The sequence below is a fragment of the Aethalodelphis obliquidens genome, unplaced genomic scaffold (assembly GCF_003676395.1).
Source record: "Aethalodelphis obliquidens isolate GAN/ISIS:26980383/991018 unplaced genomic scaffold, ASM367639v1 scaffold1, whole genome shotgun sequence".
Lineage (NCBI taxonomy): Eukaryota > Metazoa > Chordata > Mammalia > Artiodactyla > Delphinidae > Aethalodelphis > Aethalodelphis obliquidens.
The window spans coordinates 11,316,798-11,340,478 of record NW_020837945.1 but is presented as its reverse complement, the minus strand read 5'-3'; the positions used below and the strand labels follow the sequence as shown (position 1 = coordinate 11,340,478).

The following is a 23,681-nucleotide window of genomic DNA, read 5'->3' as shown; positions in this document are numbered from 1 at the left end:
GAGCAAGACATCATGGCTCCTGTTGCTATGGAGCTTGTTGACAAGTTGGGGGAAGCAAACAAATAATTCCATAAAATGGGGTAATATGATAGAGACAAGTAGGACCCGGTGGTTAGGGGAGAATTTTCCGAGGAGATAACTTTTGAGCTGACTTAAGTACGAGAGCCTCGTGAGGGGAGAAGACCCCCAGGCAAAAGCAACAGGTCCTAAGGCAAAGCTTGGTGTGTGAGAGGAACAAAAATGAGATACTTCCCTTGTAGCTGAAGTATCCTTAGGCCTTAAGGTCAGGGAGGTAAGGCAGGAGGCAGGTGGTTTGGGGCCTGATAAAACCACTAAAGAGTTAGCATTTTTGTCTAAGTGCAGTTGAAAGCTTTGAAGCAGGGGTGTGACATGGTTGATAGACACTTAGAAAAAAAAATCTGTGTTATCTGAAGACTATTTTTGTTTCTTTGGTGTTGTTATTTTTTGTTTGTTGTTTTGTCATTTGTATTATTTGAAGACTGTATTGCAGGGGGACAAGTAAAAGGGAAATCAGTAAGGAGTCTTTTTCCATAGGCAAGAGGTTATGGTAATTTCGATCTGGGTGGTGATAATAAACGTGGAAGATAGGGTAGAATTAGATTCATGATATCCTGTATTGTGGAGAAAAAAATAAATCATATTTTGACCATTTCAAGTTTGAGGGGCCTCGTTGATTTCCAAGTCGAGATGTGAAGGAGGCAGGTGAATCTGTATGTCTGCAACTCAGGAGGGATCCGTCAGTTCTGGGTGAGTTTGGGTGCGGATGGCATTGAAAGCCCCGGGGCTGGATACGGTATCTTAGAGAGAAGTGTGAAGATTTCAATCTTAAATGGAACCAGAGGATATAAAATGGAGAATCTCATGCATGGGTCCTCAGGAAAATGAAACTTAAGGACCAAGGGACTGGTCAGGCATTTATAGAAAATCGAAACTGATCCCTTGACTAACGAACATCCTGCAAAAGTCTCTTCTCCTCAAGCCAATGCACTTGCTGCTTGGACTCTAATTGAATTCCCTCCTCTTTGTGATCCTTGCCCATGTATCCAGCCCACCCCAAAGCCTCAGAGGTCTCACTTGTAGCTTACTGCAGTTGGCGTGTCCAGAATTGCAATTCTTGGGACTTCCCTGGCGGACCAGTGGTTAAGATTACACGCTTCCAACGCAGGGGGCACAGGGTTGTCGATCCCTGGTTGGGGAACTAAGATCCCACATGCCGCGTGGTGCCCACCGCCCCCCCCACCAAAAAAAAACCAGGCATATCAGAATTGCAGTTCTTCTGCTATGCCTGCATAAACTCAACTTCTGGTAATTCAAGTTTGCCTCAGTTTTCCTCTTTACTTAGGTTGATGAAGTGTAGCTTTAGAGTAGGCGGAAGACCTAGGTCCAGGCCTTGGCGGTCTGTGACATTTAAAGCTCCAGTGAAAGGGAAGAAGCCAGAAACAGAGTGAAGTGGGAGGAAGTTGGTGTCCTAGTAGCCAAGGAAAAGTGTTTCGGAGGGGAGTGCCCCATTGTTCAAGTTGCTTCTGAGGGACTGAGTAAGAATAGGACAGAAAAGTAATTGGATTTGGCAAGACGATCTTGGACCTCACCTTGACGAACTCCTTGGAGTGGTAGGGACAGGAGCCTGCTGGAGGCTTGGAAGAGGGGAGGGTTTAACTGTAAGGGGAGCATGTCAGCTGAAGAATGGTGTGTTTATGGTGGGAAGTGCTTCCGTCAGTGGTTGAGGAGAGAGGGTGAAACTTCAGGAATTGAGACTTAGCACCGTCATGAGGGATGGCATCTAAAGCACAGCCTCTGGTAGGTGTTTATTTAGAAGTATTCAGAAAACACTCATTCATTCAGAAAAGGCAGTCAGTTGGTACAAGGATGATAGTCTTTGCAGTGGCAATTTAGGAGCTGAGTAGGTAACTTAAAATGGAAAAATTATGATGTTAGAGAATAAGAAGACCTGCAAGATCTGGTCCCTGTGAACTCTCAGCACTGGCCCAACAAGGCTGCCTTTGGGGACAGGATCTCACACTGAGGAGAAGTGACTGGGAGTGGAATAAAAATTAAGCAGGGCACCGACACAGAGACAGAAGGAGGAGAAGGTCCAGACCAAAGTGGGGGAGGAGAACGAGCCTGGAAATCCCAGGAGTCAAGGCTCATATCAAAACGAGCATCAGGCAGTATCAGGCCAAGGTCAAATCCCACACACGGTTATTATTAGAAAAAAGAGGATGAAGAGCCGAGTAACACCCCTGTGGACGATGACAGCACATCAGTAACCTACTATTTCAAAACAAGCTGAAAGGTACTAAGAAAATGATGCGAGTCATGAAAGACTAACAGAGATCAGAATTTTAAAACCCCAGAAATCAGGTGACCACTCAGGAAAGAATGAGACATAAAAGAAAGAGTCATTTCAGAAATGAAGAGTGAGCCAGAAGCAACACAAGAGAGACTATCTGAAAGGAAATAGAAGGTAAAAAGAGGAAGATTTCAAACATTAAAAGGAAATGAAAAAAGAGATACAAAGAATTTGAGAAAAAGTGGCAAATGTTGAAGGCAAAGAGAATTGAGTAGGTTAGTTGGGGTCTCTGAAGAAGGAAACCAAAGCAAGGGAACAGAACAAATGGCAAAAACTAGTTCAAGACAGCTTTCTTGACATAAAAGGTTTGAAGCTAAATTTGAACGTATATATATAGTATGTGCCCGAGAAGATCGACCTGGAAAGATCAACACTAAGATACATTCTAGTAAGACAAAAAATCATTTGGGCCCAAAGAAAAAGAAAACACATGGCTAATGAGAAAGAAAGTTAGAATATCTTCAGACTTTTCTGCAGCGGTGCTTCATGCCGGAAGGAAATGGAGTGACATATTTAGGATTCTCAGGGAAAGAATCAGCCAAGAATTTTGTGTCCAGAAAAACCACACCAACCAATTTTCCAACTCTCCGGACACTAACTTTATATCTTATAATTAAATTCAATTCTGACGCTAACTCTGGTAGTCAGCGTCAGATTCCACAGGTTTAAGCGTTCGGTCTCACAAGACTGCCCTCACTTCAGACTTGAGTCACAAGTAATGGGCCACAGGGTACCCATGCTCTGTCCGACTTGACTAAAAATCAGAGGCTCCCACAAACTCTTCTCCCGTTTTCTATAATTTGCTAGAACAGCTCACCAAACTTAGGGAAACATTTACTTACATTCTCTGGTTTGTTATAAAGCATATTATAAAGGATACAGATGAACAGGCAGATGGAGAGGTGCATAGTGTAAGGTCCGGACGGGTCCTGAGTGCAGGAGCTTCTGTCCCCGTGGAGTTGGGGAGCGCCACCCTCCCAGCACGTGGATTTGTTCACCAGCCTAGAAGCTCTCCAAACCTTGGTATGTAGGAGTTGTTATGGAGGTTTCATTATGCAGGCATAATGGATTAAATCAGTAGCATTTGATTAGCTCAGTGTCCAGCCCCTCTGCCTTCCCCTGAGGTCTGTGTGGAGGTGGGAGTTGGGTGGGGCTGAGAGTTCCAACTCTCTAATCATGCTGTGATCTTTCCCGTGACCAGCTCCCATCCTGCAGCTATTTAGGGGTCCCCAGCCATCAGTCACCACATCAAACACACAAAGATACTCTTACCACTCTAGAGATTCCAAGGATCTTAAAAGCTCTGTGTCAGGAACCAGGGACTGAGACCAAATGTTTCGGCAAAAGATGTTCCTATCAGTCAGGAAATTAAAAGGGTTTTAGGAGCTCTGCCAGGAATCAAGACCTGGGGACAGAGACCAGATATATATTTCTTATTATATCACCATATCACAAGTTAGGATAGAGAAACTAAAAGAATAGAAACATCTATTTTAGTTTCTATCGTTTCTTCATTTTTTGGTTAGAATACTTCTATAAAGAGAAACTTTCTCATCAAATGTTTGATTACTCTGAGGTTCAGTGTATAAAAGAAAGGCAGGATAAATGTTTGTTTTCTGCCTTTATGTACTAGTTTTCAAAATAAATTGATTGCCTATGGTGACCAATTAGGATTAAAAAAAAATCATTGTGAATTGAATTCTCTTTGGTGGCTTTCAGTCCACTGCAGTTATTATTCTTATTGATTCTCAACTTTGGCCAGTAGATCCTTCTTTAAGTTGGGTCTTGAGCCCTTTTGATATGATCCTTGACAATTTTTACTCCCCTTCAAAATGATTAATCTGAATTCATATTTTAAATGGAACTGTATTACAACTGGAAAGGGATTTTCTTCTCCATGGAGTCCTGGATTAATTATCATTGAATGTTGAAATGTGGTTCCATGTGAATTTTGTTGGGATTTTTCCCTTCATAGGTATGGGAGGTATCGCCAGCATGCCACCACTGACCGCTGTTGCTCCAGTGCCAATGGGTTCCATTCCTGTTGTCGGAATGTCTCCCCCGCTAGTATCCTCTGTTCCTGCGGCAGGAGTGCCTCCTCTGGCTAACGGGACGCCCCCTGTCATACAGCCTCTGCCTGCATTCACTCATCCTGGTACGTGACCTGCTGAAGCCACAGGCCGAACTTTTACCTGTATTTTACTCTTCATTCTCGTTTTCTGTCTTCACGTTCTGATTATATTTAAATGGTATTTTATTCCAGAAGAAATCATCTTCATTTTTTTCTTTTTTTTCATTTAATGTCTCATTTTGGGGATGAGCTAGGCTAGAGAGAGGGAAAGGAGAATGAAATTATGAAGCTTTGGGTGCCATTGTACACAGAGGTGAACTCAACAGCTAAAACCAAGAGCATAATTTCCTTTCAAGGCCTTGATGAGAGCAGCTCAAGTTTGAACAGTATTTGAACACTTTTTATTTCCATGTATCATTTACTACTTTTCTTCAGCTGCCATGAATTGCTAATAAACAAGCCAATCCCTTAGGAGTAGAATTATGTGGGAGGAAAAAAAAGAACATTGCCTTTCTTTTTTTTGAGGAGGTGGAGTGAATCAGGCATAGAGGGGGAAGGAAGTCTATTGAATGGCTAAATATATTAAGGTTATAGTATTACATGCTTGCTTAATTGAGACTTTATTCAAAGTCTTTTTCCCTTTAGTTAAAGAAAAGCATAGTGTAGATGTAGATGGTCTTAGTCTAACAAATCAGAAGGGATTCATATCAATATGGAAAGGTTTTTTTTTGTTTTTTAAGTACTTCGGATATGTCTGAATAAATTCGTAAGTGACTGACAGTGTGGGTTTGAGCCTTATATATGAATCTGCCTAGGCCTCCGCATTTATTACATCTGTCAGGATGTGTCTCTAAGTTATAGCCACAGAATCCAAATCGACCTCTTGTTTTTAAGATGTTCTTTTCACAGGTAGTTTATCTTTCATAGGAGACCATGACTGCAGGTGTGATGGCAGCTGAGAAAATGCTTGTAATTATTTTTCCAGTAGTAGCAGTGAATCCCCGCACTGTGTCTTGTTTTCTTTTGCGGCGAATGTTGCAAGACAGTAGGCAAGTTTGAAGGGAATGTTGGTTAAGGCTCGAAGTTTTTCTCCTGACACACAGCTAACCAGCTTGAATGAGACTCAGACACAAAAGCTGGCCCTTCCTGGCAACACGTGTCATCTGGCCAAGACAAGTCTGTGACTTCTTGGCTCTTACATCTGGAACTAATACTTCAGCTCCTTCAGTGCAGTTAAGAATATGCCAGCTATCTATTTAAGCTGTTACTTCTTTAACTATTGGAACAGATCCTCTAAAATGTGATACTAAGTGTCTAATGAAGAGTCAGATTTTATGGATGTAAACATTACTACCTAGTAAGGTGGTTTTCTGAAGGAACTAGTAAAACACTTTTGGCTACAGGGCAGGAAGCAAGGAGGGAATAACTTTTTGAGTCTGGAATGGTAAGAAGGGAGGAATAATTTCTGCCTCAGATTTGATAACTATGCATTTTAATTTTTATAAATAGGGAAATGTTTCTTACTTTTGTAAAATTAAAATTATTCAACATTTATTTATTTTTTCAGCAGCCACATTGCCAAAGAGTTCTTCCTTTAGTAGATCTGGTCCAGGGTCACAGTTAAACACTAAATTACAGAAGGCACAATCATTTGACGTGGCTAGGTAAGTTTGCTTGTTTTTTTAAATGGATGGTTTGGTTCAACCATTATCTGATTGACTCATACATTTGAAAGTGAATTAGCTCTGTGTTCTTTATTTGTCTTGTTTTAGTTTGCAGAATGCTAATAATTTTCTTAATTCTGGATAATGTTACTAGGTTTTATTATTTATTTGTTGTAGAGATGACAGAATCAAGAACACTACTTTTCCTTTGAAAGCGTTGCATGTTGATTTTTTTTTAAAGAGGATGATAAATAGGTAGTAGTAAATGTTTAAAAAAATAGAACTCTAGGTATGAGGGAAAAAAGCACATTAACTGTTTTGTGTCAGTCATTTAAAAGTTTATGTATAAAAAATACTATATGAAGATTAGAGCCAAAACGGGCTCTAATTTTATCTCAGACAATCTTATGGGGTCTGTGTGGATTGTTAGTAAAACTTTAGATCAGGTTTTATGAAATGAATTATTCAGGTTATGGGACAGTTGTTATTAAATCAAACATGTGGCTCAATTTTGGGTACAGCTTACATGACCTGTTTGCTTCTGTTTTGGCCAATCTTGGTTCATATTATCTTTCATATTTTTATTTTACCCATTTTTTCCCCTTGCATGCTGCTGTACTAAAATAAAAAATTAAGTCTCTTGATAAGCTGTCTCAGAGCTTTCCAAATGAAAAGGAGATGTAAATGAAGATGATTCCATCTTTTCTTGTTTCAGTCCTCTTTAGGAATCTTTCCTAAGTGAATTGAGTCATTTTTCCTCTTTAAAGAAAAGAGCATGTTGAATATAATTCAATAATTCACTGCCTTTTAAAAAATAATGTAAAGAAAATCCATAAACTGAAAAACACTGTGCCAGATGCTCTATGCACATTAACTCATTTAATGCTCACCTTCTTCCCCATAAGATGACTGATTTTCTGTGTTATAGATGACGAGGAGGCTCAGAGACAGGAAGTGACTTGCGCAGGATAACTTAACTCCTAGGTGATAGGGCTGAGTTGAACTGAGATCTTTCTGATTTTAAGGCAGATGTTCTTAAAATTTGCCCTGAAAACTTCGGTTAATTGTGGTATACAGGTATTTGTGTTCCATTTAATTAAAGTTTTAACTCCTAGGATGCAGGAATATTTATTGAGTATCTGCTTTGACTCATTAATCCCATTTAACCCGCACAACCACCTGTAGGGTAGTAATTGGCTCAGAATTGTGAATGAAGAAACACCCGGAGAGGTTATATTTCTCACCCATAGTTTACAGCTTACTAAACAGCAGAGCTGAGATTTAAATTGAGATCATCTAACACTAAATTCCATGTTTTCTATTCTTTCTCCCATATCACGCTGAACTTTGAGTATTCTCTGACTTTCCACAAGTGATTTTGAAATCTGTCTTAAAATTGACTTGTGACATTAAAATGAACAAACAGCCAGTATTAGCAAAATTAATGCTATTAAAATGTTGGGTCTGCTCGCCCATGTGCAGTAAAGCCAATCTACTGACACCAGGTTGTAAGGCACCAGACAAGGAGTCCGGAGCAGCTAATGCTCAAAAAACCTGAGCTCCCCAATGGGTTTTAGGGGAGCATTTTTAAAGGCAAGATGAGGGAAGGGAGTCACAGGATGTGTGATCAGCTGTGCGCCGTTCTCTGATTGGTTGATGGTGAGGTAACAGGGCAGTGCCACAGGGGTTAATGTTATCAGTCCTTAGGCTCCAGCTTCCCTTTGGTGGAGTTTTAGCATCTGTAAAACAACTCAGGAATGTGCATCAGATACTGTTATCTAGGTACTTCAGGGAGGAACTAAAGATTCTGTGACTGCCATACGGCTGACTGTTTACATTGTTACCAGTTCTCCTGGCCCAGTTGCTGCTTTTGTCACTACACGTTCATGTACTTTCAATCATTAATTCTTGAGTCAGCCTTTTGTGACTCAGGGGAGGCCTGGGAGACTACAGCTTTTCTACAAACAAGAGATAGGCTGAGAAAAAAAAATTGAGAGAGGCAGGCAGAGGACGTGAGGGGAGGGGTCTGTCCCCAGAAGGCCCCATAGGGTCCTGCTCCGGTTATAAAAACACTGGGGTTTTTTTGGTAGTTACCTTTCAATAATTTAAGTTTCTAGCAAGTTTTTATAATGTGGCATCTAACTTTTTGGTTAATGCATTTTTAGGCCTATTTAAATTCTCAGGAATTTGGTAGAAAACTATGATTGGATAAGTGTAATCTTGAACACCTTCTGTGTAATACCCTACATTCCTGGGGTGCAGGAGAGATATAATTAACTTCTTGACAAATAGGCAAGAGTTGGAATCTTCAAAATATTAGTTTAAAATGAGAGAGTTGTTGCAGAAGTATGCACAGCAGATTAGAACTTGGTAAATGTTTTTATTAAGAAGTTTATAAAAATTGAACAGATAAATTTTTATAGGTACTTTTCAAGTGTTTGGGAGCTGTTTCTGTGCTTTGAGAAGTGTACATAGTAAGTATCAGTGCATAGGTAACATACATAAATGATGATTAAAAGGTCCAGTTCATGATTAAAATTTCACTGTAATCTGTGAGAAATAGATATTTTTGTTGAAATGAAAGGAAATTGCAAATGGGGCATTAGTTGTAATCTGTCCTGGAAGTGGAATGCCATTTTTACTGCCAGCTCAGCCATCGTGTTTAAATTGCCCAATTGAAACATCTGGCTCTCAAGAAGCCATGGGTACCAACCAGCATGATACTGTGTGGGAACTAATCGGAGGAACTGATCACCAAGGAGGTCTACACCCGAACTGGCTGCCAGCAAGGGGTTTCCTGAGGTCAGCTGCATGTTGGCAAGGAAAGGTCAGCACTGGTTTGCAGTCAGAAGCAGAGCTCCTTCCCATACTGCACTGCTGATTTGCCAACCGCCCTGGGAATGTTCTCTTCTCTCTGGGAAACTCCATTTTGGGCATTTAAATTCTCAGAATGAAATAACTCCATTTCATTAAGAAATACATTCTGTATTTTGGTGTAAAGAAAGTTAAACATTTTAAAGAATTAATACCTTTAAAAGCAGTTATTTGTTTTCTATCATCATTGCTTTTTGAACCTAAAGAGGACTGTTCTAGAAGTTTAGAGAAGCCTGGTCATTACTGTATCACCTCAGTTCCGAGGAGATTTTCCATTCTTTTGTAGAAACTTTAAATTAGTAAATTGTCCATATAACTTGAACCAGCCACTTGGTCTGCTGTGTTTACCCTTGATTTGGAAAAAATAATGAGCTTATCTGGAGAGAAAGGTTTATAACCTTAAAAAATGGAAAAAATCATTATAGAAAATTCAGAAAGTGATTAGGAAGTGAATAAAATATTAAATCTAGTTTTCTAGAGAAGTTCTTAGTTTACTGTTTTTAGAGAACTTAAATGTGATTTTCCTTACTATTAATCCTTTTTTCCTCTCCTTCCTCTCTTTGCCCCACAGTGTTCCTCCCGCAGCTGAATGGGCTGTTCCTCAGCCATCCAGACTGAAATACCGACAGTTATTCAACAGTCATGACAAAACCATGAGTGGACACTTAACAGGTATTTACAAATGAGAATTAAGTTAGTGAAACATGATCTTTGTTCTAAATGCAAATTGTTTCTAGATGTTGGGCTGAAGATTTTCCCAATGTCTTCCTCCATTTACTGTACTTCTTTCTAAACAGGGTTTTTGTTATTCCCCTTACCTCCAGTTCTCATCTACTGATAAGGCCATAGTTATTTTATTCTCCAGTGCCTCAGGCTTTTGCTTCTTGGTAAATAGAACCTAGACCAAGGATCCCCCAGCACCCTAGATGCCACTGTTGTGCAAATCAGCGCACTTGCAAAGAAACACTGCTGTGGACAAAGCCTGGTTCACATTCTGAAGTTCAACTTAGTAGATGAACTTGAAACTGTCTACTCAAACAATCAGTGTTTATGGCAGGACACAGGGTGAAAGTTAGTAAATGGTTGGGGAGTTTAGAACCTAGCTTTGCCACTAACCAGCTGGAGGCCACTTTACGTATTTGGATCTTATTTCTTCATGTATAAAAGGCCAGAGTTAAGGTATGTGGTCTCTATGGATTTAAAAAAAGATTGTTGTCTACATTAGAAGGATTCAAAGGATTTTATGATACTGTCCAGAAACCTTTCTAATAAGGGGTTAAAACACTTAAAATTGTTAGAGAGTTATAAAGAAAAGCATAATTTTAATAAAGGAAAATAGAGATCTCCAATACAAACATTAAGTGTAAAAGGGGGGAAAATATAACTGCTCTTTAACAAATATGAAAGGAGGGGAGAATGGGGTCATTTTCCTGAGGTGGAGAAGCAGTGATATTCAGCAAAAAACATTTTAAATTTCTGATTCTTACTATCTTTTTTTTTTTTCTATCACTTACAATTGCAATTTTTACTTCCAAGAGAAAAATTCATCCTTGTTTAAAAATGTCAGGATTGGGTGAGACTTCGAAGGGTTCTGGTCTAACCTTGAACCCTATCCCAGTAAAGAATCTCAGCAGTCATTTCAAATAAGCGTATATTTGTATCTGAAAGGGCGAATTATAAGTATGCACAAATTCTCTGTATGCCTCTCTCACTGTGCTAAAGCGGTAGCTGTCACTTTTATACATAGCATGAAAAACCAGGCCAGCTTATATGGGCACTGAAGGGATATTCAAAAGTATAGTTTTAAGTACTGTTTAACATGATTTGACACCAGTGTATCATACAGACCCAGACCTGCATTGTCAGTGAATCTGAAAACATTTTTTAAAGCACTGTTGGTGTTTGCTGGGAGTTACTTAAAATAGTATTCAGATGCGATGTTGATGCCGAAATTCTCTTTTCTTGGTAGGCTGTGTTTTATGACCGAAGTATAGTATCAGGTAGAAGGTATATGACGCAGGAACTTAAATATTTAGAACTTATAATATCTGAGGCAGAAAATAAAATTTGAAATATACTGGATGGATGAGCAGATTTTTGCTACTGTTTAGCTGTATACTTATTACTGTTTTGTCCTGGAAGGAATTTAAGGTGGGAATTTCATTTTCAAATCTTTGTATAGTCATGTCAAATAGAAAGAATAATTTATTACAGTACATTTTAAAATAGTAAATAAAAGACATTTAATTTGTTTTCCCTTTGTGAGGAATCAATATAAGGTGTGTTTTAGGCTAAATAAGACTGTTGATGGAAGCAGAGCAGGTTTTGTTGAGATGAAATACAAAGATTATTTTCATGATCACAACTGTGAAAATAATTGTGTGAATCCTCAACCCCTAAAGCAGTTACTCAGTTCAGCTTAAGAATTGAGTAAGATTAAGAAGAATATCAAGAAAGTTGAGAATAGTTCCCAGAATGGAAAGAGGCAGAAGTGAAATATTTAGCAATGGCACAGTTTACCCCATTGATTACCTGGGTTGGTTTCGCTGATACACCTGGTTAGGTGGGCACCCCCTTGTTCCTTCCCAACCTGATGTATATGCTACTGCACGCTCTTAAAAGAGACACTCTTATAAAAGAGAGAAGGAGTCCTTCCAAATCTAAGTTATATAAGTAGCTCTAGAATTCTGGTAATGCTATTCTTGCTAGTCCACTTCTCAAAGAGGTATTCGATTATCTCCTTGCATTCTGAAACAGTGCATATGTTATTTGGTTATTCATATGCTAATCACAAAATGCTAAAAGTCTTAGTCATTGTTTGAAGTAAAGCATTAACTTCATTTAATTGTCTCTGTTCTTTCCATTCAAGCTTCCCTACTGAAACATAGCTACCCACTGTAGGCTTTGTGAACTTGAGATTTGTGTTTATTCCCTTAATGTTTCCTTATAAGCCAGTCTGCCTTTCATGAATGTAGGCTTCTACAGAATAGTTCCGAACACTCAGAGCTTGATTTTTATGTTGTCCTGTTACTATCTTAGCTGTTGCTGATCTAATTTAATGTTTCACAACCTTGTCTTAGGACTTAGAGTCAAGTATTAGAAATTGCAAAAGACAGTTGGAATCTTTTAGTGCAGGGGTCAACAGACTTCTTCTATAAACAGCAAAATAATGTTTTCAGATTCAGTGACAATGCAGGTCTGGGTCTATATGACACACTGGTGTCAAACCATGTTAAACAGTACTTAAAACTACCTTTAAATATTCCTTCAGTGCCCATATAAGCTGGCCTGGTTTTTCATGCTATGTATAAAAGTGACAGCTACTGCTTTAGCAGAGTGAGCGAGGCATACAGAGAATTTGTGTATACTTGTAATTCGCCCTTTCAGATACAAAAACATTTTAGACTTGCAGTCATACACTGTCACTGCTCTTCAGCTTTGCCGTTGCGGTATGAAAGCAGCCGTATATCGTGCTTAAATGAATGGTCATGGCTATGTTTCAATAAAACTTTATTTACAAAAACAGGTGGAGGGCTGGATATGGCCTATAGACTGTGGTTTGCCAATCCCTGTTCTAGATCATTTTCCTCATTTCAGAGATAAAAGAACTTCCTAAAAGTAGTTTTGTTAATGTCACATGTCATTAGGGAGTGGAAGAGTCAGGACTGGAATCCATATGTCCTGATATCCAGGTCCAGGGTTAGTTCTTTTCATTTATTGTTACACTTTTTATTGAATAGATGAAATATGAACTTTCTTTTATATAGTTCTGAAGTGGGCAGAATTGTTACAAGTATAAATTGAAGCATTCACTAAACTTTTGCTAATTCTACTTTAATGTTGCCAACATTCTAAATACAATGTTAGAGACTAAATAAAATGATCAATGAACTTTTCTCATTCCAGTATACCACAGAACAAGCAAAATTTTATGCGTGGTAATCTTCCTAACACAGTTGCTACCACTTTCCATTCCTTGGTCTTCATGTCATCCTGGGACCACACCTTGGGAGTCAGTGATGGACATAAGACATTTATCTCTCTCCTCCTAACACTAGTTTATTTAAACATTCAAATTCTTACATTGTAGCCTTTCTGGTATCTAAGGCTAGTTTCATGCCAAAACTGAAGATATATACAAGTATTTTAAGAAGTGAGAGCTGATTCTGAGATGAGAGTTGAAATTCCAGAAATTCTTCTTTATCACTAACCTAGGAAATGGCTGCGATAATTGGCCATTTATACAACCTTGAGCAAGTTTTTTTTATTTAGTTTTGTTTTAGAGTCTGTATAATGAAATGAGTAGAAGAGTTCTCTCTAAGGTCCCTTCCTCCTCTAAGATTCTCTGAATCTTATCTGAATTTGATAGTCATCATGGTGGAGGAAGCAGGTGGTGGCCAAGATGCTGAATTTAGAGAGAATAAGTTTCAGCTTTGTAAATAAAAGCCTGATACGAATAGAGACGGTAACCTGGACAGAGGGGCAGGTTATATTTTGAAACTCTAATCCTTTACATACTCATTCCTCATTAAACATCTATTTAACAAAAATTTATTGACTGTGTGCCAGGTGCTTTGTGTTTCTTGCCTTTTTCATTGGGGCTTAATTTCCTTTTTAAAAAGCCCCTCGGGTAATAGCAAATATCGTTTAAAGCACTGTGATTGCATGAGATTACATAGTACCTATGTGCAGAACACTGATCAGTGAAGATTTGCTGATTCATCTTTATATTTTTTTCCTGGTTTTTGTTTAGGTCCCCAAGCAAGAACTATTCTTATGCAGTCAAGTTTACCACAGGCTCAGCTGGCTTCAATATGGTAAGGAATGAAAAAGTTCCTTGGTTTGTATAAAGAGGAAACTGTATTTCTTGAATTGATATGGCTCATGGGTCTTTAGATTAATACCGTTATTTCTAAGGGGGATATATGGAGTAGGCTTAATTTTCCAATGAGTTGTTATGATTACCCCTCTTACTTTCCCCCCTTTTGATTTTGAAAAATACAAAAGCAGAGCAATCAATATAATGAATTCTCAAGAACTCATAATACAGCCTAAATAAGTCTCAACTCATGACTTGTCCTGGTTCTCCCCTCCTCCTTTCAATTATTTTAAGCCAAATCTCAGTCATTATATCATTTCCATCTGCACATATTTCAGCTTGTATCTCCAAAAGACATAGGGATTTTTTCCCCACATGACTGCAATACCAAAAGTCCACTTAAAACTGTTAAATAGTAATTCTTATCATTAAGTTAATCAGATGGTGTTTAAATTCCTTAGATTGTCTCATAATTTTTTTATAGTTGATTTGTTCAAATCAGGACTGAAATAAATCTATATTTTGTAACAATTGGTTGATACATCTTTTAAGTCTCCTTTAACCTATAAACTCCCTTGTCTTGTTTTCCACTCCTCCCCCACCCCACCCCACAAAAAAAACCCAGATCATTTGTCCTATAGTTTCTTACAGCCTAACTTTAGCTGATGGCACCCTTGTGGTGTTAATTCATTCTTGTATTTCCTGTAGATTGGTAATTAGATCTTGAGCAGGGTTCTGCACCTCAGTGCTATTGACATTTTAGGCCCGATGACTCTGTGGTGGAGGCCTGTCCTGTGGACTTTTGATTGTTAAGTAGCATCTCTGGCCTCTGCCTACTGCAGCAGCATGAGCCCCGCCTCCACTTGTGACAATCAGAAATGTCTCCAGACATTGGCAGATGTTCTTTGCAGTACTAAATCAATCAGTGGTTGAGAACCACTCATCAGATTCAAGTTTGAATTTTTTTTTTTTTTTTTTGCAAAATACATCAGAGATGATACCGAGTACTTTCATCAGTAGGTACATTTATGTCTCTTTGTCTATTTTGTAATGAGTTTTAGTAGCTATTGATGAGCCTTGCCTAATCCTATAGGATTCTTTACATTTAAATATTAACTAGAATGTTAAATATTTAATTTTAATATCTAGTTAAATATTAACTAGAACACACACTCTTCAGGAGTGTGTATCTCTCAGTTATGCATTATCCATTGATTCCACCTGGAAGATAAACCCGGTCTATACCACTTACCTGCTAGGTTCAAGATTTTGCTGCAGGCTCATTGATGTGGTTGTTTCATAAGTGGTCAAGCTCTAGAGCTGCTCCCTTCACCCATTATGGTCCCTTCTGCTTTGCGTTAAAGGGTCAGCCTCTTGCAATAGCATAATAACAGACCAGTTAGCAAGCATCTTATATCTATGACACATCTAGACCTCTTTAAGTCTGGGTGTGTACCAGTATCCTAGGGCCCTCTGGAATAAAAACTAAAGACCTAACATTTATGGACGTTGGTTGTTCTCATGACACTAGAATATAATGAAATGTTTAAGTTTCTCATTTATAACCTGCCCTCTTTGAAAAAAATACTTGAGTCTTCTCCTACTAGAATATTATATTCTCTTTCTATATGATAAAAAGATATTTAATTAAATGTGTACAGCCATTCTTCAGGCAAGTATGGGGAAAAAAACAAATAGGAATTCCACCTGCCTTTTAATTGCATTTACCTAGGAGTGGGCAGTGGAAAGGAAGAGAGAACAAGGTAAAACAGGCAGAATTTTCATTTGTGGCTGTGTTCTACTTAAAAACAGGAGTCTGGCACCTGGAAAAGGCAAAGGTAGAGGGACAGAAAAGAGATCAGTGGTTGCCAGGGCCTGGGGGCAAAAGAAAGGGTGACTATAAAAAGACAGGAATTTTCGGTGGTGATGAAACTTCTATACATTGTAGAGTTACACAACTGAATGTGTTTGTCAGAACTCGAAGAATTGTACTCTAAAAGGGGTGGATGTTACCGTATGGATATTGTACCTTAAAAAAAAAGAGTTTATGCCACCTGAGGAAATTTCAGATTTAAGAGGAGTTTCTTGATTTATCGCATCAGCAAAGCCAGTTAGTTGCCCAGTGTAGCATCTGTCCTATTGGTATTTTAGTGAACAGTGTTGTGGTCTTGCATCTTCTTTTGGTGTCCAGAAGTTGTTAAGTAAAATCACATTCTTGGACTTGCTAGAAAAATCTGTTTACTTTAATTAGCTACCAGGGCAAGTTGATTATGAAGAACAGTGACGATTGAATCCTAAGATTAAGGAACAGAAAACACCTTGCCTCTGTGGCTGGAGGCCGTAAAGATCCACCCTTGGAGGCCTAGATCAGGGCTTGGTCCAGTGAGCTGAATCTGGCCTGCACCTGGTTTTGTTTTTTAAAACAACCGTGCCCATTTGTTTCTCTATATATTGTCTGTGTCTACTTTCCTGCTGCAGCAGCAGAATTCTGTGTGATAGAGATCGTGTGTTCTGCAAAGCTTAAATATTTACTATCTGACCTGATAGTCTGCAGAGCGTAGTCTAAATTAGACACATGGAATGTATGATACATTTAAAATGGGTTGCAATGATTGAGAAGGGTGTAATTATAATCATAGTTAACATCTGTTGAATGCTGAACACCATCCCAGCTATATGGATTGTCTCATTTTGTCTTTGCAATGGTGGTGTGAAATAGGTACTATTTTTATAAACTGAGGCACAGAGGAACTCAGTTGGCCTAGAGTCAGAATAAGAAAATAGAACGTTTAAATCACTCATGAATAGTAACAAGCATGCATTTTCATGAAGCTAGATTACAATGAACTTTTTGTTGAATAGGAATCTTTCTGACATTGATCAAGATGGAAAACTCACAGCAGAAGAATTTATCCTGGCTATGCACCTAATTGATGTAGCTATGTCTGGCCAACCACTGCCACCGGTCCTGCCCCCAGAATACATTCCACCTTCCTTTAGGTAAGGAATATTTGGCTCTCATAAGAAATTGTGCGCTGAGTATGTGAATTTCAAACTTGGCTTTGTTGCCTGTGTATCTTATAGTCATTTTTTATTCTTGGCAAGTAAATGAAATATCTATGAATTCAAGCAAATCTTCTTAGGTAGGTTTGTGTTAATCTTTCCCTGTTCTGTTCTTTAAAGTACTCATAGGATATTAGTAAAACAGTCAAGTAAAACATCACAGATTTTGTGATTTTTGAGACAATCCATATAATCAAAGCTCACCCAAAACTTTAGCAGTTTAAGTGCAATGATATCAACCTGTACATAGAAAATAAAGCAAGGAGATTCTGCCTATGAATTCTACACATTCCAGACAGAGGTAACAAAATGCTGGCAATGTAGAAATTATAATCAGGAAGATAATTAAAGAAAATTTTCATGGTCTGAAACATAACTTCAATGGAGACATTGAGAGGGTAGTTCAGGGTCCAATTGGGAAGACTCTGCAGTTACTGGTATCCTCCGCCTACACACAACCACGCATACACAGCCCTCTTGGACAACTGTGTCTCAAAGCTTTAACTTAAAAGACAAATTTGAGATCTTACGAGACAAAGAAGAACAAAAGAAGCGCAGATAAGAATTTCTGTCCTAATTCCTCACAGGAAGGACTGGGGGAAAAGTCCCCATAAAAGTATGAAACATGAAGCCATCACTGTCAGCACATACATGGTGCAGGGGGGAGCTGAGAAAACTGTGAATGTGTAGGAAGAAACCGGTAGCTGGACAGTTTGCCCACAAAATCTCACAGCTTCAAGAATCGCTACAAGAAACACAACACTGGAAGCTGATAAAAAAGCATAAAAAGAAGATAGGTAGATCGGTTTAAAAGAGCAAGATTAATGGTGTAAAGTGAAACTAACCAGTAAACTAAGTGATTTGTTTTAAGAACTATGAAGTATAGACATTTCATGTGTTTGTTAAGAGATAACATGGAGAGACTTTGTAAAGGGAAAAAAAAAAGATGCTCTCAATTAGCTGAGCTGCTAATCTTCCCTTGGAAATTTAATGTTTCATAGGAGGGTTATGATCGGAACAGCGAACACTTACTATGTCCAAGGTACTGCTCTAACCACTTGACAATTGTTCATTGATTTAATCCTTTGGAGTTGTCCTACTTTTGGTGATGGTTCTAAACACTTGAATGAATATGGCACTCAGAGTCTGATGACGTTCAGATACTCATTTTTAAGAAACTCTTGTAAATAGAGAAGACCAAATCTTTATCTTTTCCTCACTAAAAATGAAATTTGCTCCATGATATGTGGCATAATCTTAAAAAAAATTTTTTTTCATAATTTACCCAATTCTACCTAGACAGCTTTACATGAATCCTTTTTTTTGTTTTTCTTTTTTTCCACAACTGCAGAAGAGTTCGATCTGGCAGTGGTATATCTGTCATAAGTTCAACTTCAGTAGATCAGAGGTTACCAGAGGAACCAGTTTTAGAAGATGAACAGCAACAACTAGAAAAGAAATTACCTGGTAAGACAGTCCTTATATTTGAATTATAGCATATTAGAGATTTTCTATCTCTAAGGCAAAAATAAATTTAGCTTTTGACATTCTTGCTATGTTTCTTTTTTTAAATTTTATTTATTTTATTTTTTTGCTGTGTTGGATCTTTGTTGCTGTGCACAGGCTTTTCTCTGGTTGTGGCGAGCAGGGGCTACTCTTCGTTGTGGTGCGCGGGCTTCTCATTGCGGTGGCTTCTCTTATTGCAGAGCATAGGCTCTAGGCGTGTGGGCTTCAGTAGTTGTGGCACGCGGGCTCAGTAGTTGTGGCTCACAGGCTCTCTAGAGCTCAGGCTCCGTAGTTGTGGTACATGGGCTTAGTTGCTCCGCAGCATGTGGGATCTTCCCGGACCAGGGCTCGAACCCGTGTCCCCTGCATTGGCAGGCAGATTCTTAATGACTGAGCCACCAGGGAAGCCCTTGCTATGTTTCTTTAACTGACCTTAGTCAGAAAGGAGACACTTTTCATATGCTTTTGGATTTGAATATATGTATAGAAATAAGAACATTATGTACTCTGCTAATGCACCCTTGTTCTAGCTTTTAAATTGAAATCTGATTATTTACCACTTAACAAAAATTTTATAAATGTTATCTATAAAATGCTCAAAACTGATAAGCCTTTAAGGTGGTTGCAGAAATAGAATGTAAAATTGCCTACTGTTGTTTTCTCATGTTGTTATAGAATCGGAAGCTCCTTGATAACAAGAAGTTATTTTAAATTTAATATGAACCTAATTTAAATTATCCTCATTTACAAAAATAAATTCATCATACTATTAAAATATTCTATGGTAGCTATGAATTATTAATGATGAGATGACAATTGATACTGACACCGTAATGAAATTTATTATGGAACCTCTTTATGTTTAATACTCTGTCAGTGTCATTTTGTTGCATTTAAAGTGCTCAGGGGATAATTGACCTGCTCAGGACACTAGCTCTCCTAGTCTCCTCTTTAACTAAATTACTTTTTGTTCAGTGATAAACTGCTTACTGAAAATGTTCTTTGTTCAAGTGTGTTGAGTACAGTGAAGAATCTAAATGTTAATAATACATGGTCCATGCCCTCTGGAAGGTTATAATACAACTGAGGATTTAAGACATCCATATAAACAATCATCAAAGCAGTGCATAAGTATGATAAATTCCTGAAGACAGAATTATAGATGCACAGCAGAGCTTACTTATAGCTGGTTGGCATAGACTGGGAAATACACAAGCAATTAAATCTCTATGGAAGAGGTCACAGTTGAGTTGAGATTTGAAGAGTAATTGGGTCATTACAAGTGGAAGGGAGGAACATTTCAGGTTGATAATAATGGGAGTAAAGTCTTAAAGCAAATAAGGACAGGAATCCTTAGAATTTGGAATTTTCTTTTTCTGTTGGTAGAAGATATTCATTTAAAGTTTTGAACAGGATGTGACAGTATTAGAGTTTTGGGTTAGTGCATTCTTTCTTTCAACAACCATTTATTATGTGCCTCTGTGTACCAGAAATAGGGCCAGATTTTGGAATTAAAAAGATGTATAGGGACTTTCAGTTTTTTTCTTTTTTTTAAATTGAGGTAAAATTTACTTAAGATAAAATTGATCATTTTGAAGTGTACAGTTCAGTGGCTGTCTAAGTCAGCTTGGGCTTCCATAATAAAATGTCATAGTCTGGGTGTCTCAAACAGCAGAAATTTATTTCTCACAGTTCTGGAGGATAGGAAGTCCAAGATCAGGGTGCCATCCACTTCCATTCCTGGTGAGGGCACTCTTCCTGACTTGCAGATGGCTGCATTCTCACTAGGTCCTCACATGGCCTTTCCTCGGTGTGTGCACATGGAAAAAGAAAGATAGCTCTCTCTTCCTTTTCTTATAAGGCCACTAATTCATAATGAGGGCCCCATCGTCATGACCTTATCTTAACTGGAATTACAAAGTTCCCATCTCCAAATACCAGCCCATTTGGGGGTTAGGGTTTCAACCTATAAATTGGTGGGGTGGAAAACATTCAGTCCAAAACAGTGGCCATACCTAGTTACTCTCCATTCTCCCTTTTCCCCAGCCCCTGGAAATCACCAGTCTGCTTTCTGTCTGTTTGGATTTACCTCTTCTGGATATTTCATATAAATGGTATTATGCAGTGGGTGACCTTTTACATCCAGCTTCTTTCACTTAGCATAGTGTTTTTGAGATTCATCCACATTGTAGCATGTATCATTACTTCATTCCTTTCTCTGACGGAGGGGACTTTCGATTTTAAGGTGGCAGAGTAAAATGATTGCTGCCTGTTCTGAAATCACAAAAGGAGCCAGAAGAACAAGAAAATAAAACTTGCTTGCCATCTCTGATCTCTAATCTAACTACAGTATGTAAGGAAGGTCTGTTTTCAGTGAAGGCCAGACAGGAATGTGGGAAGAAGCCAAGAAAGGATGCTCACAGCTACACTTCTCAAGACAGTGTGTGAAGTGACGGCCCTTGAAATAGATTGGGAACAATGGGAACGACATGCTGCACAGGCTGGCAGTGAGAGCTTCCCTTGTCTGGGGCTGGCTCCAAGGAGAAGCGTGTGAGGCAAACACAAAACTGAATAGACGCTGCTGAAAACATAGTAAGGGATGTGGTGGATGGAATTTTTTTTTAAGTAAAATAAAATGGATGTAAACAGTGTTAGCAAGGATCAGAGAAAAACAATTATTGACCTGGGGATAGTTCTAAAATTCATTATTGGTGTTCTCAAAGAAGGAAACTGAGTAATGGGTTAGAAAAAATAACTTACGGAGTATCATTTCCATGATGATTAGGGCACAACCTGCTCTTCAGTGTGAAACCCAGGAGGAGACTTACCTTCTTACCTCTGCATTCAGAAACTGTCTTGTTTGTTAAAATTGAAGACACAACAGCACGGTTTTAAGCAAAGAAAAAAGAGGTAGAAAGCGAAAGATTCATGGTACAGAAGTGACAAGGGGTCAATTGCTGAATCCAGGTCATAGAAAAGGGAAAGGGTAGAGTGACAGGGAAGGTATGGAGGTTGGGTGATGATGCAGAACTGCTGTCAAAAGATTATTCCAGAAACCGCGTTTGGCATTTCGAACACTATGATGTGATTCATCTGGAGGGGAGAGTATATAAGCAAGAAGCTGGGTGAAGGGCACGTTCATAGTGCTTATCAGTGAGGGCACAGGTGAGAAAGAAGCTTTGGGAGTTCAGGTTTGCAGGTACACTACACATTTCCAATATGCCATTGAGTTTTCCCTTTGAAAATACTATGTTGAAAATCATGGCTTTTCCTAATCGTTATGTCTTGTTTTAAAGTAACCTTTGAAGATAAGAAGCGTGAGAACTTTGAACGTGGCAATCTGGAGCTGGAGAAACGGAGACAAGCGCTCTTGGAGCAGCAGCGCAAAGAACAAGAGCGCCTGGCCCAGCTGGAGAGGGCGGAGCAGGAGAGGAAGGAGCGGGAACGCCAGGAACAGGAGCGCAAGAGGCAACTGGAGCTGGAGAAGCAGCTGGAAAAGCAGCGGGAGCTAGAACGTCAGAGAGAGGAGGAACGCAGGAAAGAAATCGAGAGGCGAGAGGTGAGCAGCTGGGGAGCAGCCCCGTCATGAACACGCCTGCTCTTCCAGAGCTGTTTAAGTAATATATTAACAGTCTTTTTTTTCTTTTTACAATTCAGTAGTTTTAGTTATTCACAAAATTGTGCAACCGTCACCACTAATTCATCACCCCAAAAAGAAACTCCTTACCCATTAAGCGGTTACTCCCCATTCCCCCTCCTCCTGCCCTTAACAACCTCGAATTTCCTTTCTCTCTCCATAGGTTAGCCTATTCTGGACATTTTGTATAAGTGGATTCACATAATATGTGTCTGGCTTTCGATTAGCATGTTTTCATGCTAAGTTGTAGCGTGAATCATTACTTTATTCCTTTTTGTGTTTGAATAGTATTCCATTATATGGATAGACCACATTTTAAATTTATCCATTCATCAATTGGTGGACATTTGAGTTGTTTCTACTTTTTGGCTATTTTGAATACTCTTGCTATGAACATTCATGTACAAGTTTTTGATAATACAGTCTTGTAACAAACCATTGATAGCAGTTAAGTATTTTTTTCTAGCCTTTTTTCTACATTCACATACAAATATAGAAACAAAAAGGTTTATATGGTGGGGAGGTTGAAGGTTTAGTTGAAATTGTTTTATGAAACCACTGTAATGGTATCACACTAATTTTATTGTTCTGCATCTTTTTCTTTTTCCACTTTAGAAAATATGTCTAGTAATCTTCAATGTATTTTATGGATGGCTTCCTAAATTTGGTGCCATACCTGGATAGGGGCCAAGCCTATCTCCTGTCTGTCTTTCCAATTTTAGTATATTGGTTTTTTTAAATTAATTAATTAATTTATGGCTGCATTGGGTCTTCATTGCTGCGTGCGGGCTACTCTTCGTTGTGGTGCATGGGCTTCTCATTGTGGTGGCTGCTCTTGTTGTGGAGCACGGGCTCTAGACACACAGGCTTCAGTAGTTGTGGCACACGGGCTCAGTAGTTGTGGCTCGCGGGCTTTAAAGTGCAGACTCAGTAGTTGTGGTGCATGGGCTTAGTTGCTCCATGGCATGTGGAGTCCTCCTGGACCAGGGCTCGAACCTGTGTCCCCTGCATTGGCAGGCGGATTCTTAATCACTGCGCCACCAAGGAAGTCCTAGTATATTGTTACAGAAGCAATGACATGATTCTCTTGTGTGGATAAAATGTATTTTAAAGATAGGGGATTTGTCATTATAAAAAAATAATACTTTGGTTTCATCTCCTGATGATTGCTTTAGAAAACTTGTAGCTATAAGCTCCCTTTCATTCGGGCAGACACACACAGATACTAACAGGATTTTCATTTCCAGGATGACAACCAAAAGGTAGACAGCCTTTCCTTCTTCAGTGTTTAAAAAAAAAAAAGTATTTTAGAGTGTTTATTCAAGATTATTTAATTGACATTTACCATGTGCCAGGCATTGATAGTCCCTGGAGATATGGTGATAAACAGGAACTCCACCTGTCCTCCAGGCCCTTACAGTGTAGTTGGAGCACAGGTATGTAAGAAGCAATTACAATACGATAAAGAGTGCCAGGTGCTCCCACAGTTACTCTGCCTAGCAGCCATCAGAGTCAGCGTTGAAGAGAGCTGACATTGCCAGAGAAATTACAGAACCTTCTGTGCTAAAAAGGAAATGAATGATTAAGGAGATGGGGGTTACAGACTTTTAAAGCTTGAAACAAATAATAATCTCTCATGTGACAGAAGAAATAATAATTACTTGTTTGATGGAAGA

General features: G+C 38.7%; 1 protein-coding gene across 5 annotated transcripts in view; it reads left to right on the top strand.

Moving 5' to 3' along the window:
• The window catches only part of ITSN1 (intersectin 1), a 181,878-nt gene that overhangs the window by 82,428 nt on the left and 75,769 nt on the right, over positions 1-23,681 (top strand). For all 5 annotated transcript variants that reach the window (XR_003431660.1, XR_003431659.1, XM_027100918.1 and 2 more), the window contains exons 6-12: positions 4,347-4,526; positions 6,010-6,106; positions 9,552-9,652; positions 13,734-13,797; positions 16,662-16,799; positions 18,214-18,329; positions 21,665-21,927. Coding sequence is in view for 3 of the 5 variants with exons in the window: in XM_027100918.1 (XP_026956719.1) it covers positions 4,347-4,526; positions 6,010-6,106; positions 9,552-9,652; positions 13,734-13,797; positions 16,662-16,799; positions 18,214-18,329; positions 21,665-21,927 (959 nt within the window). In the remaining 2 variants the exon portion in view is untranslated. The remainder of the gene's footprint in view (positions 1-4,346; positions 4,527-6,009; positions 6,107-9,551; positions 9,653-13,733; positions 13,798-16,661; positions 16,800-18,213; positions 18,330-21,664; positions 21,928-23,681) is intronic.